At 47.3% G+C, this 14,614-nt stretch overlaps 1 protein-coding gene across 1 annotated transcript; it reads right to left on the bottom strand.

Annotated features, from left to right (window-relative positions):
* Positions 1-511: 511 nt before the first annotated feature.
* VPS26B (VPS26 retromer complex component B) lies at positions 512-14,498 on the bottom strand. The gene is made up of 6 exons (XM_050922188.1): positions 13,500-14,498; positions 8,653-8,809; positions 6,585-6,749; positions 5,362-5,537; positions 4,476-4,618; positions 512-3,902 (listed from the first exon to the last, which is right to left on the bottom strand). Exons 1-6 carry the CDS (start codon positions 13,720-13,722, stop codon positions 3,756-3,758), a joined length of 1,011 nt encoding a protein of 336 aa, XP_050778145.1. The 5' UTR covers positions 13,723-14,498; the 3' UTR covers positions 512-3,755.
* Between the last annotated feature and the right edge of the window lie 116 nt (positions 14,499-14,614).

Genomic DNA, 14,614 nt, shown 5'->3' with positions numbered 1-14,614 from the left:
GGGGGCAGTTCACTTACTGGGCCTGCTCTAGGTCAGGGGTTTTCAAACTGGGGGTCGGGACCCCTCAGGGGGTCATGAGCTGTCAACCTCCACCCCAGACCCCGGTTGCCTCCACCATTTATAATGGTGTTAAATATATTAAAAAGTGTGTTTAATTTGTTGGGGGGGGGGGTCCACACTCAGAGGCCTGCGATGCGAAAGGGGTTGCCAGTAAAAAAGTTTGAGACCCACTGCTCTAGGTCCTGGTAAAAAGGAGAAAAAAACCATGCACTGGGATTGAATAGCTGTAAAAGTCACCCATCAGCACAGCTCTAGCTGCACTTTACATGGCTTAAAGTGGGGTCAATTAACTTTCCCCAGTAATAAGCACTTCTGGCTCCACACCCTTAGAGGCAGCACAGTGAGAGAAAAGGCTGGGTTCTTCCTCCCTCAGGTGTCTGCTGAGTGCCTGGCCTGAGGATAGGTACAATAGTTCCGAACTGCAATGTAAAACCACTTGGAGAAACCAATGCACAGCATTTAAAAGCCTAGAATGGCCCTTTTAATTCAAGAGACAAAAAACAAATTTTAAAACACAGCCATTGAAAAGATGATGAATTAAGAAACATGTAAACACTGCAGAGGCTAAATTACAAGTTGCACTGCTTGGTTCAGTACCTATGCACCACTCCCCACAGTGAGAATCTGCTTGGAGGAGAGGGGACACCCACAGCACAGGATAAAACAACCCAGCATGGACTGGGCTGCGAAAGCCACAATTGCTCCCCGCTCCTCTCATTAAACAATTCTCTCTCTCTTTTCTGTAGTTTGAGTTGAATAGTCATGTCTGTCCTCTCAAGAGCCAATCATTACAGATGGGGCAGGTATCATCACCCCAAACACAGGGCATAATAGAAAGCAGGTTGAATGATCTAATCAGAGAAGGTAAAAATGTGGGGAGGGGTGACTCTCACACCTAGTCGTATGAAGGGGGACACACAGGTGAGGAAGTTAGCAAAAGGAAACATTTTCGCTCATGCACCTTTTCCGACTAATCCCGCTTACAGTGACAAGCAGAAGCTGTCTGAAAATCTTCTAGGGAGGGGAGAGTGTGATTTCCATCTTGAGGCAATCTCCTCAGGTCCGTCACTGATCCTGTTTCACCACTCACCTAATGCAGAGATGTCTTCGCCCACTGGGCTCCTTAACACCAACACATACTACAACCAAGGCAAGTTTTTAAGCACAAAGGGATTTCAGGATGGCTGTTTTGAGATGAGGCAAAGGGGAAAGTGGGTCAGCCATGCAGATACCATCTGTTACCCGGACTGTCTCCCAAAGGGAGCCTCACCTGTTTTCAAGTGATTGTGCATTGCCACAGTACACCTGGATCCCTCTCAATGGGGTAGACGCAGAGCAGGTTAGCCGCTGAAGTAGCATCCACGTTTGTTTGCTACACAAGGCTCAAAGCACACTGCTACCCCTATATATTATGTAACAAAGCAGCTGCCTTTACTAGGACTTTGCTTCAGTCTGAGGGAGGAGACTGCCATTCCAGTCCACAGCAGGGACCTCTCACGTACAGAGGCAGAGTAAGCCACACATCCTCGCTACTACAGTGCAGAACATGGTGTGACACTAGTGTTCACAGCAGAGAAGAGGCAATTAATGTCCCGTGGGACGGAGCAGGACTCTCCATCTAGGATAAGAACCATAGCCCTACATGTGACTGAGTGAAAATAAAACTTAGTTTGGCAAGCAGAAAACACATTTATCACTGAACTACAGCAACTTTCTTACTACGCAAACATCACCCCCCACCCACCCAGACCCCACCATCACTACAGGCACCAGGGCACTGTCTCACACATTGCAGATGACGCTTTAACTTCCCAGCAGCAAGAGAACAGCTCTACATCCAACTGGAGGAAATTTCAGATTCAGAAGCAAGCCTGGCAGAACATCAGGAAAATCATCAGTATAGCTCCCATTAGAGGGAGCTGATGTCCCGGTTTAGTGCAGGTTTCTGTCTCCCTATGCTGGTTGGACATTTTATTACCTGCTTCCTAGAAAGGGATCTAAAAAGGATGGAGAACATCCAAATCCAGTTGATCAGTTAAGTCTAAAAGACCATCTCTGAATTTTAAAGGAGGGCTGAATCCCTTCTGGGTACATTCTCATGATCCCACTTAACTCAAAAGATTAAATGGAGTTTATTTTAAGAGTGAAAGACATCCCATACTCAGGTCCTCAGATAGCTTCATGCCCAAAGACACCTCCACTACTGTTCTCATCAGGCCCAACTGATCCAGGGCTGTCTGTATGGAAGCAGAAAGTTTTGCCTGCCATCTTGCTTCACATCAATAGGCAGCACATACAGGCCAGTAAATCCTTAAACAAAGGTGTCCCATTTGCCAGGAATAGTAATAGCCCATCCCAGGCGCTCAGGGGGTATTCTTCAAGCCTTTTGCATATAGGTACATTTAAAGAACACTCCCGTGTCCCCTCCTGTCCCACCGTTACCTTTTCAGATAATTTTCAGCCAATCAGGGAAGTCCCCATGAGGTTTAACCGCAGCACCACTGGGGTGAATCCTAAAGACAGATGAAGCAGAGTTTCATTCAGATCAACTGGAAACAAGGAGAAAGCCAGAAGGGAAAGAGTCCACCATTTACTGCAGCACTTCAGAGGCTGCACAGGCCACTGCACTGATGCTGCTCTCTCACACCGAACACTTTTCCCTGTACAACTCCTTAAGAGACCTGACTGCAACTGCTTCCCACAGCAGCACGTGGAATCTGTACAACCACTCTGCTATTACACTCTTAGCTCCAACATACAAAAGCTTCCCAGGACTCAGCTGCACCAGCGTGGCTCTATCATACAGCATGGATTACAAACTACAGCCTGACCTCCCAGAGGCGAGACTATTAAGGCTCTGTGCACGCTCTTTCATTGGCCAGTTTCCTCCCAGACTCACACTACCTAGCAGCTCAGCTAGTTCTCTCATACCTCATTTGCCCTTTACAGTATCCATACGCCTGTCAATTCCATACTCAGCTGCTATCTGCGTTTTTCAGTGTTAGCTAATCCCCTTGCCCCCACCCCAAGATGCTGCATCCATGAGTTCCCAAGGCAGGGACACAAAGGCAGCATCATTTGCTACGCTGCACAATCTGGCTCTGATATTCACAGGGCTCATTCAACTAGTTATATAACCGTTCGCAGCAGAAACTTAGCAACAGCATGGGGGTGGGAGGGGAGGGACGGGACAGCAAGCAGGCTACACCTCAAGCTTAAATTCTGCTCACACATACTCCTGCCTTTCAGCTCAAATGCTTCATCAGGCTCCCTCTTCCCACTCACCTCATGAGGGCTTCTCGATGGCAGCAAAATGCCTTTCTACATGCCCAAAGTGACACCCCTATCGCAGAGGAGGAGCATCAAATTTCCCCTTCCCCATCCCCACTGCCATGCTGAAGGGGTCTCATGGCAACAGGGAAGTCAGGCAGCCCAATGGCCCCTGCACATGTAAAAGCAGCCTACCCCAGAGGAATGTAGGAGGTTGGGGAGCACTGAGGTACGTTCAACTTTGTGCCGTGGTTGCTGTATCTTACATTGCCCCCTCCCCACCCTACTGGTCCTTCGAACATCAGAATTAAGTCAAAAAACTGATGATTTTCATAAGTCTCTGATGAAATATTTTCTTTTTCCCTCGTTGCTGCTGCCGGCCCCGGACACTTGGGTTCTGCAGCAGCCTCGCTCCACAGGGCCTTTCACTGCCGGCTGTTGTTTTCTGCAGGTTGGCTGGGTGTCCTGGCCTCAGCATGGGAGGACGTCCCCTCAAACCGCTGAGAGGCAATGGCTGCCTGGTGGGACATGCTCTTCCTCACAATGTCTCCTTTTCGCCATAGCACCACCTCCTGTCAGAACGCAGACAGCAGGACCCGTTAGGACATGCAACAGCTACGCTGGCCCCACCCAGGATGTACTCATAGGTCTGAACGTCTGCCTAAGCTGCTGGAGCACTAATGTGCATCCATCCCCATATGCTGGCCTATTCCACTCTCCGTCCTTCAGCTGGGAAAAGCCATTACAGCTTCAAGAGAGGGGCTCAGGCAGTGCAGACCTCTGGAAGGCCAGATGGTAGCACTTCATAAAGGATGGGCCACAGGCAGCCACTACATGCCAGGTCTGTCCTAGTATGTTGGGCAACATTGCCGTGGTTAATGCAGCGCAGGGAATTGATAGGGGGATTACGCTGGATAAGCCCTCTCTGAGGAGCATCCCTAACAGACCCAGATACACAGGTGCCTTCTCTATCCACACCCCAAATGATCTGGCTCCAGTGGGTACCCAGGGAGGAGCATCCTCCCCCCACATCACCAGCCAGGTTGTCCAATATTCTTCTGTTGCTAGTTGTAATGGAGCACCTGAAGCAGCACTGGACTGGCTGGCTACAGTCCACCCCGCAGTGCAGTCACACCCTTTTTCACCTGCTGTTTGAAGTAGCGCCTTTCTTCTTCATCTATCAGCACCAAGTTGAGGTAATAACGCACCGAGAACTTCTTATTGATGTCCCTCATAGTGGGCGTTAGCTCATAGCCCGCCAGGAAGAGTCTGATTGGAATGGATTCCCCTGCAAAAGCCATGAGTGTAGGCACAACATACTGAGTCAAATCTTACAAGGACAGCACCGGCACAGTAAGGTAAAACCAGAGCAAGCTAAGGCCTGCAACTCTGTGCCTGAATGTGGCATACCTTACCACTGCTGGATGGGGTTTGGGCCGAGTGCCCTAAGCTCCCACAGAATAGCAGTTAGCATGCTTACTCCTTAGCAAGGTTGTGCCCTTTGTGGCAAGCATCCTTCCTCCACTTCAATAGCACAGGGTTCCCTTCATTGCCCACAGCATTGGAGGAGAAAGAGAATGGAATGACATTCCTTCTAGCTACTGACATGGGAGTTCTAGAACATAACTGCACGTCACCACTGCAGAACACTATCATCCAGAGAGACCAGATCTCTCAGGGGATTGGCAATGAGGTAACGTACCAGCTTTCAGCACTATGTTCTGAGACCAGGCACAGGTCAGTAGTGGAAATCTATTCCCAACTGTGCCACTGACTTGCTAGGAGACTTAAAGACACCAGCATTGTGCCTCAATTTCCCCCACGTTTGTAAGCTGCCATGAGATTCACCAGTGAAGAGGGATGCACAAGTCAGCTATTACACACAAGAAAACAGGCACTCAGTTGAAGACAGATGACAATTTTATGGGACTCACAATAGGGCCCACATTCCTGCAAAAAAATAGTGTAAAACAAGCTCGTCCCCCAAAGATTCTAGGAGAGGAATGTAAATGCTTCCCCACCCCTTCTCACCTCTCACAGGTGCCCCATCCATGATCTCATATTTAGCTATTGTGTCATTCTCATGGTAAACATTGGGGCCGGTCCCTGTTGTCTCTCTCTTGATGATATCTATCTCCATGTGTTTGATCTTGATCCGCACCAACAGGAAGTAGATTTTTCCAACAATCACATCTTTTAAGTGGTACCTTGGGAGGATAGGAAAGACAGTCATGATCAGTTTTGGTCTCTGCACAACAGAGCAAGAAACAAGTTGACAAACTGGAATGCGCCTGTCAGACACTTCCCCATTCTCCTCAGGGCCTAGTTCAGATTCCCTGGGCACCCCAGCCCCATGTTCTGGGCTGCTCCAAGCGATAACTACGCATTCATGCTCAATTCTCTGGACATCAGCAAGTCTGAGTGGGATTACTGGATAAAATAAGGAGACATCTTAGGCTGGACATTCATAAGAACTTCCCAACAACAAGATCCAAGTCTCCCAGTGGCAATTGCTTAGGTAATTTAAAACAACACACTGCAGGAAGACGCTCCAGCACTGGGTGGGAAGGATGGACTAGATATAGTCTAAACTGGTAATTTCCAACTTCTGTGCCTGGGTTAACAGCCACATAGTCCCACACTTAATCGTGCCACTCTGGGACTCCCAGACTCAGAACAATGGGAGTACTCAATCCGACTGAAATAAACCCACTTTCATACCAATTCTATGCACCCCTCACCTCAGTATGTGGGTGCAGATGCCACCATCTGGATAAAGCACATTCCAGGCTGGTGGTGAGAGGGGAGAAATCTAAAGCAGGAACAGGCCCAGCACTTCAATGAACCGCCTGCCATCCACAATAGGGAACAGAGAGAGCTAAGATAAATTACAGGGCCCCACCTGAAGTTTACACCGGGAGCTGCCTCTGCATATTTAGTCAAGTTAAGCAGCCTTTAAGGGTATGTCTACACAACAATTAGACTCTGGCTAAGGGGCTGTTTCATTCCTATAGACTTCTGGGCTCAGGCTGCAGCCCGGGGCTCTAGAACCCTGCAAAGTGCAAGGGTCCCAGAGCTGCAACCTGAGCACAGAAGTCTGCACTGCAATGAAACAGCCCCATGAGCCAGCTGTGGTTTTTGTTGTTTTGTTTTTGCAGTCGAGACATGCCCTAGGAGGACCACCCAGCCTACCCAGCAGGCCGCATCCCCTCACGCAGGGATTTTTGCTCAGAAGCCATTCTCAGGACACTTACTTGGATTTGTTATACTCAAACTCGATGTGCAGGCAGTCCTCGATTCCCACCTCCATCTTGATAGAGGAATTGAGCTCCGGGTATGTGCTGAGTGTGTGCACAACGATGTCCATCTCCTTCACCACGTCGTTTAATCTGCGGCTGACGGTCGCTCGGAGGAAGTACCTGAAAGGAGAACAGCTCATCCATTAGAACCCTGGCAGACTACCTCATTGGGTGCAAAACCCATGGAGGAAGGCATTAGGGTGGAGGAGAGAGGAATGTGGGCTTTGATGGAGCCGCTGAGACCATCTGGTCCATCCAGTCCTGTAACCTGCCTCCTGTAGTGGACAATACCTGATGGTTTAGAAGAAGGTGAAAGTCCTTTGTGGTGCACCTGCTGTACATAGGGGAGACGTTCCAGCCTGAACCCTATTGCTTATTGCCCTAAAGCATGAGACATAAGTACTTTAATCACCACCTAGGTAACTAAATATCCATCATAAAATTATCCAGCCCTCTTAAATGCAGCCACAGCATTTGACTCACTGACTAGATTTCAAGGGGACAGCCCAACTCTGAAATAAGATTTGCAATTTGTAAACAACAACATGCAAGCAAGGCATTTCTTTGCATCTAAGCTACGATTAAAATAAGCAGCCCTGATTACCGAACTACTGAAACACATTTAACTGACTCTGCTGGAGACTGAAGCATATGACCAGACATTGCTCTTTTATTTCCCAAACGCTTCCAATTTATTTGGCATCAGAAGAGACTTTGGTTTCCCTTATTTTTTAAACAAGAAAAAAAAAATAGAGCAACGCAAGTGAGATGTACATGCACAAGAGAAGCCACGACAGGCTGCATTTTACTACTGAGCCCGCCGCACAGCTTCTGGAATTGCACTCAGTACTTGACATGCTGTCCCAAGACGGCGCTGCATTCCATTATCACAAGTGTTGATAATTTAACATTCCATTTCAGCCAAGGATCAGATGCACAGAGCCTTTGGCCGGCATGAGCGATCGCAGTTGCAACACAGACAAGAGATATCAAGAAGTAACTGCAGACTGGAGGAACAGAGGCGAATCCAGAGAGAGAAGCAGGGGTTTTAGAAAAGGGGGAGAAAGACGAATGACAAAAAGGGCCGAGACCTCCCTTTTCAAACATGTGGCTTCCACAGGAGTTGGTAGATTTTCCACAGATTTTCTAGGCATCCCACACACAGTATCTGAACTGTCAATCCATCCCCATGCCCTAGTGCTTCAACACGAAATGGGACTATACTGTGACCCCCTCCACACAAACAGCAGCTTGAGGGGCTCAACGCATGCACGCACATGAAGGGCCACAACTGAGTTTAAAAGGGAGAGGCCAGTAAATTATTTATTTACTAGAGAGATACAGATTAGAAATTAATTTCTTCAGCAGCCTTTAGAAATTATCAGCATTGCCCTGTTCTCTCTACAGGGTTAACTGGGAGTGTGGTGCCCCTCTCAGCTGGGAATAGCATTTTATGCTGCGGGGAAGCAGCTTGGGCTGGAATGCCTGGGAAATCAGATTTTAGAAATTACTGTCAGCTTGTTTTAAAATGATAGAAAATGGTTAGTTTAACAGCAGTTCAATCACTTTTCAATGACACGCCCCTCTTAAACAATTTCCCACGGATTTCAAAGGCTGTAGCACGAGCGCTAGTAGCTATGCCCTTCGTGGAGGTGGTTTTTTAGAGCGCTAGGAGAACGGTGTGACTACACAAGCCATGTTAAAGTGCTACCGCGGCAGCGCTTTAACATTGCCAGTGTAGACTAGCCCTATGTTATCACACTGTCAAAGTTGTCAGTTCCCCATTGGCTTTTCAGTTGTTCTTTATTATATTTAAGGTACATTGTAGTTCTATCCTTCCTAATTCGACTCTTAGACACAGGCATTAGACCCTCATGTTGCTGTACTATCTGTTGGTGTGTGTTTATTTGGGGTACCTTAGGTGCTGTAGTTCTTACTAGAAAGACACTGCATGAAAACTAATGCACAGGGAGAAGGCTGAATCTTGGGACCGGGAGAAACCCAACAGCAGGAGGAGACTCACCGTAACTTCACGTTCTGCCCCGTGTAGGACTCGTACGGTTTTTCCACATGTGTGAATTCAAAGTCGAATGTCTGTGATTGGGTGAACTCACCAGGACGGGCCAGATCCTTCACCAGAGAGACAAATTCATGGTGATTTCCCCGGTCATAGTAGAGCTCTAGGAAGAGAATACTTGGTTAAGCAGTGCTGTTCACTCCCACGGGAGGTCAGCTTTGGGAGAAGAACTGCAGGAAATGGGCATGGCAGAAAGGAACCAGTCCCCTACAAAGCCTCTTCCCCATTCTATCCGTTCTCCTCCACTTCCCAGAGATAGAATGTATCCCTGGAAATCCTGAGGTTCAAACACTAAGGGCCATGCTTCATCCAGCCCCAACTGGGCCAGATATACAGTGAATTGAGTGAGCCAGGGTCTAAAGAGTAGAGATGCACAGTTAGGTCCTTGACCCATCACGGGCCCAAGCTCATTTTGAAGTGCCAGTAAAAACGAGGATCCAATTTTGCAGATTGATTTGTGCATCCTAGAAATCAGCAGTGCTGTTCCCCTCACTGGACAACTCATGTTCGCACAGTGGCTTTCATTCTCCTCTCTCAAGCGCATGACCAAGAGTTCAACACAACAGAAAGAGTGCTCTCTTAATAGTTCCATTTAGCAAGTCTAGACTGCTGGATTCCATTCTTGGGTCTGCCACTAATTTATTGTGACATCCTCAATACTTCCCTCTTCTGTATGCTTTTTTCCTCGTCAATTAAATGGGGTCAGCTACTCATCTCCTTTACTACATAAATATCTGTAAATTGCTTGAGGATCCTCAAAGTGTCATCCTCCATTGTACAAGTCGAAAAGAAATAAGACATCCCATGAGCTCATGCAAAATATCCAACCCACGGGAAGGGGAACAGGACAGGCTGGGGTCAAAAATAACTGAGAAGGTTGATAAATATTCCACTCCCATGAAAGCAGGTGAAGCGAGAGGAGACAAAGAAAGCAGGAGCAGAGATTCCCACGATGTCTCTTCAGCTTTACTCACTTAACCCCACCTACAAAAACAAACCAGAACATCTACGTGGGTCAGTTTAATCAAGGTTAATATATCCAGACTACCTGCAAAGACAAGGAACCATCACAAAGCAAATCAGCAGCTAGTGCCATCCCTTCTCTCATCACTTCCTGCAGATCCTCACCTTCCAAGTCTAGGCACTGGACTTCTAACCAGTAAAAAACAAAGCCCCAAGGCTCCCCCGAAATGGGGAAAGCAGCGACAATGCAGAAGTGTGGGGCTACGAGGCTTCCATCATTCACTGCTCATGCCTCCCAAAGAACGATAAAGCAACAGAAAGCGCAGAGGTGGCCCCATTAGCTCCAGGGAACAAAAAAAAGGGTAAAGAACCCCATTGATTCCACAGTATGCCAGCACTCAGCATGTGACCACGCAGAGAACACATCTTCAAGGGGTAAAGCTAAGCTGATGGCTCTAGGACGGATACATGCATGGCCAGGGAAATGTTAGGGAACAAGGGTATTATGGAAGAGTTGCTCAAACCAGCTGCAGATAAAAAGGCAGACATTTTCCTGTGCCCTCCCAATTGTTCCAGCAGTTCTCCAAGCATAGCCACGACCAAGTGACCATCTTTAATATAAGGTAGCCCATAGAAACTACAGCCCCTAAAATGTAATTTTCCTTCTTGATCCAAGATAACAGAAAGTGACACACTGCGGGACCTGTATTCAGCTTGCTATTATACACAAGGGTAAAGGCAATCTACTCCAGTTTCCTGCATGCTGTGCTCCCAGAAAGTTGCCAAAACAGCCCTTTGGTTAGGAAAAGTTTGGGCAACCCTCATTCTTAAATCTGGAGCTGAAGTCACAGCTAAGACCAGGTCAAATATTATCACACGTCCACTGAACTCACTGCAGAGGCTTTCTGAAGGGCGGTCTTGTCATTAGGGTACAAGCCTGGGACTCAGGAGATCTGGGTTCAGTTCCCATCTCTGCCACAGACTCAACACGTGACCCTGGGCAAGTCATTTACTGTGTGCCTCATCTCCCCAGCTGTAAAATATGGGGTAACGCTTTGTCTTGCCCACCCTTTTGTCCACCATATCTCTTTAGACTGGAAGCTCTTCGGGGTTGGAATGATCTCTGTGTTTGTACAGCACCTAGCGTAATGAAGCCCTGATCTTGGTTGGATCCTTTGGGTGCTAATGTAATACAATGATATAATAAAGCATCTCTCCATTCAACACACCTCCACAAAGAGAGAGGAGGGATGCTCCCTTATGTGATGGGGAGGGAATGCAGAAGTGACATACAAAGAGACATGGACTCATCTCATGGCACAATGCTAAAGGCAGTGACTGAGTTTAAACTGGGAAAAAACAGACTGCCAGCATACTAGGCTCCCAGCAACTATTGCCCAGGGGCTGAGATTGGCACTTAAACCTTTAGAGGAGGAATTGAGGAGTTTTCATATTTGAAAAGACATCAGCACGTCAAACATTAGAAAAAAATCCCCGTTTGAGTTGTTCAGCGAAGCCAGAGTTTTCCATTATGACTTTTTTTTTTTTTTTAGGATGATCGCAGAGAACAGTCACTGCAGACAGACAGATGTCCAAAAAGGAAACTGCACTATCCATCCATCAGAGGAGAAACTGTGCTGGACATTAACTAGAGAATCAGGTACAGGACTCCTGAATTGTATTCCCAGCTCCATCACAGATCCTATGATCTTAAACAAATCACACCATTTCCCCGTGTTCAGTACCCCATCTGTAAAATGGGGGTAATGCCTACCTCCTCACTTCAGAGTCTAAATCCCTACTGTGAAGCATTTGGAGATGGAAGATGCTATAGACGCACAAACAGTTATCCCACCTTTCAGATTACTAAGGCTGCTTTTTGTTTTGTTTAAATCAATATAACCAAGCACAACCTGGACCTCAAGTCTGGATATGAAAGCTCTCTTTATACCTTTAACAGACACATACTACTTATGTAGTGCTTCATGAAGTCAAAGCACCGAGCAAATGAATCAGTCTTCCAAACTCCTCTCTATTTTTTTTTGGAATATCTGAACACCTAGAAGCCCTAGTTATGGACCAAGACTCTACTGCGCTACATGCTGTACAAACACAGAACAGAAAACCACTCTGTCTTCCCAAAGAGCTTAGAACCTAAGCACTCATTTATACAAATGGGGAAATGAGACAGGTGGACTGTCCAAGGCCGCACAGTGAGGTACTGGCGGAGCAGAGAGGAAACCTCATGCTCAGCTTACTCTGGAGATTTTAAACCCAGAGGCAGGTTATAATCCAGTTTCTGATAATGGGGCCTGTTTATATATAATTAGCTGTGCTTTCTCTGAATGCAGAAGTATAACATGTGGTGCAAGTGGAGAAAATCAGAAAAGAAGTTAAGTAAAGATGGTGGGGCTGAGTGGGGAAAAATATCAATTTAATCTTCTGTGCCAAGGGGTTTACAAAGAAATGCGATCCATCTCAAGTTGAAAATGTTGATCACATTGATGTGCAGGTGAACAGTTTCTACCAAGATATTTAGAGCAGACAGGGCCATGGATTTAAGGTCTTGTCTGAAAAGTCCTACACATGCATGGTACAGAGTTAATAAACGAATAAAAACTGTGCAACTTACTCTAGGGTTTATCACTTCTTTTAACTCAGACGAGTCCACAAAATGTTTAGTTCTTTGTAAAAATGGCATAGTGGGTAAGATGAACACCCTCCCTCCTGTTACGGGGGGAGGGAAGCACTTATCTCAATTGGGTTTGCACAATATAAAATCTCCAAATTCAAATTGCAATCATAGACGTAACAGCTCAGGTACCAGATGACTTTATATGGCTAAGTGGGCTTGGCCACCCCAACAGGATGAGAAGAATAAATGGAGCTGGGGACAGCAGGCTTTGAAAGGAAAGGAAGCTGATCCACAAGGGTAGTTGGCTTCTGGGGCATAGCTCATGAATTGAAATGTGCACATATACCAGCTGGTCTGTTGCCTCATGCCCTCAATATAACAATTACCTCCCAAGGCAGCCCTGCCCATCACACACAATGTAATCAATAGCACAGTAAATGCAGCTAGAGATGTAGTAACATGTTAATAAAAAGGATGGAGAATAATAAAGAAGCCACTTTATACACTATAAGGGATGCTGCTGCCAAGATATTAGAACTTAAAAATAACCCTGGAGGTTTGAATCTGAATTTAAAAATCTCTCTATATATTTCGGAGCTCAGGTCACTGAATGAGCAGAAACAGGAAAATAGAATGAGAGAGAACAATGACCTGGAAAAGGAGTGGTAGTACCTCCACTCTGCACAGACTCAAGGGTCTACAACACATGGATTGTCCAAACCTAAAACGGGATTTGAAATAATTTCTGATAATCAAGGGACTTTTCAGTGTAATTACAAGACCTTGGGGATCATAACCCAGTTTCTGAGAACAGGATGCAGTGTAACTACACTCCCATCTCCTAGGCTAATGGAGATGGAACCTTGCCAGTGTTAACATTTAAGTATATTCAACCTGGAGGAATTACTAATGCAAAACATATAAGTAAGACTCCATGCAATGCACTGCTACGTATTGCTGCCTCACCGAAGGTGTTTCATTTTTGAATTTCAGAGGGGAAAGAGCAATCAGACTCCAAGCAGAGAAATCACTGCAGGATGGCAGGCCCATGACTGTGTTGCAAGCAAGCTTTAGGAAGCTGTGAGCCCAACCCACTCCTCCATGCTGATACTAATTACCCCTCCCCTCCACCCTCCCAATTAAAGTCCCTGGTGTTCCACCATGCAATACTCACACCCCCTCATTCCCCTCTCACCAATTTGTCCAATGAACTCCACCTTGATGCCTTGGTGCTCCAGCCGTTTGTTTGGGTGCTTGAGGGTGAGGGTGACCCGACCTGATACTGTCTCCCCATCATAGAATAGGAAATATTTCTCCTTCTTGCCCTCTTCAGTCTTGTGCTCAGCCCTGCGCCTGCTCTCTGCATCGCTCAGCACCAGCTCCAACTCCGCACTCTGCCCAAACCCAAAGAAGCTCATCTCACTGCTGGGGAGGAGGAGGGGAGGGGAGGACAATCCCAGAGGACTAGTGGGGATGCTGTGGGGAATGGGGTAAAGTACTCCAGGGAGAACTGGAGGAGTGGCGTCTCAGGATTTTGTTTTCTTCAAGGGGCTCTAATACTATGGCGCTGGATGCAGTACACAAACCCAGATAAGGAGAGAGAATGTAGTCCAATTTTGGGGATGAAAACTGTAATGCTAAAGAACCCTGGGAAGGGTCAATCCTAGGAAGCTGGGACACTTCAGGACAGAAAAGGGTTCAGTACAGCTCAAAGGCACTAGAGGAATATATATTTCTGGGGGAAAGGGATGAAGTAACCTCAGAGCGCTAGAGAGCTTCTGTTGCTTAGGAAGGGGAGTATGTTGCAACCCAGAAGGCTGCAGCTTAAGGAAGGGTAGTCCAATGCAACAAAGAGAGGGCCTAGAAAGCTGTTTAGAAGGGCGATGTAAGAGCCTAAGAAGCTGCTGCTGTTTAGGAAAGGGATGCAACACAAAGGTCGCCTGCGGAGTCTGCAGCCGCTGCTAGGAGATGAAGTACAAGGGACGGTCACGGCAGCTAGAGACTGAGGGGTTCAACGCACGCCGGGGTGCTCTGTTATTTCTTACCTTCGCTACTCAGGAAGGGGTGGGGGGGGTGCTGGGTAACAAAACAGGAGCACTTACCGCTTGGGGTGGGGGGTACAATGCAGCAGGGGCACCAGTGCTGGGGGAAGGAGATGCAATTGGGAGAGTCACCCCAGTGGGAAGGTATAGAGCGTACCCCGGCTGTGGGGCGAGGGTAAGCGGGGAGGGGCCCCGGCTGTGGGGCGAAGGGGGAGGGGCCCCGCCTGTGGGGCGAAGGGGGGTGCTATGGGAGGCCCTGCTGGTGAGC

This window comes from Gopherus flavomarginatus, chromosome 13 (assembly GCF_025201925.1).
Source record: "Gopherus flavomarginatus isolate rGopFla2 chromosome 13, rGopFla2.mat.asm, whole genome shotgun sequence".
Classification (NCBI taxonomy): domain Eukaryota; kingdom Metazoa; phylum Chordata; order Testudines; family Testudinidae; genus Gopherus; species Gopherus flavomarginatus.
The sequence above is the reverse complement of the archived record's forward strand: the minus strand, read 5'-3'. Positions and strand labels throughout refer to the sequence as shown.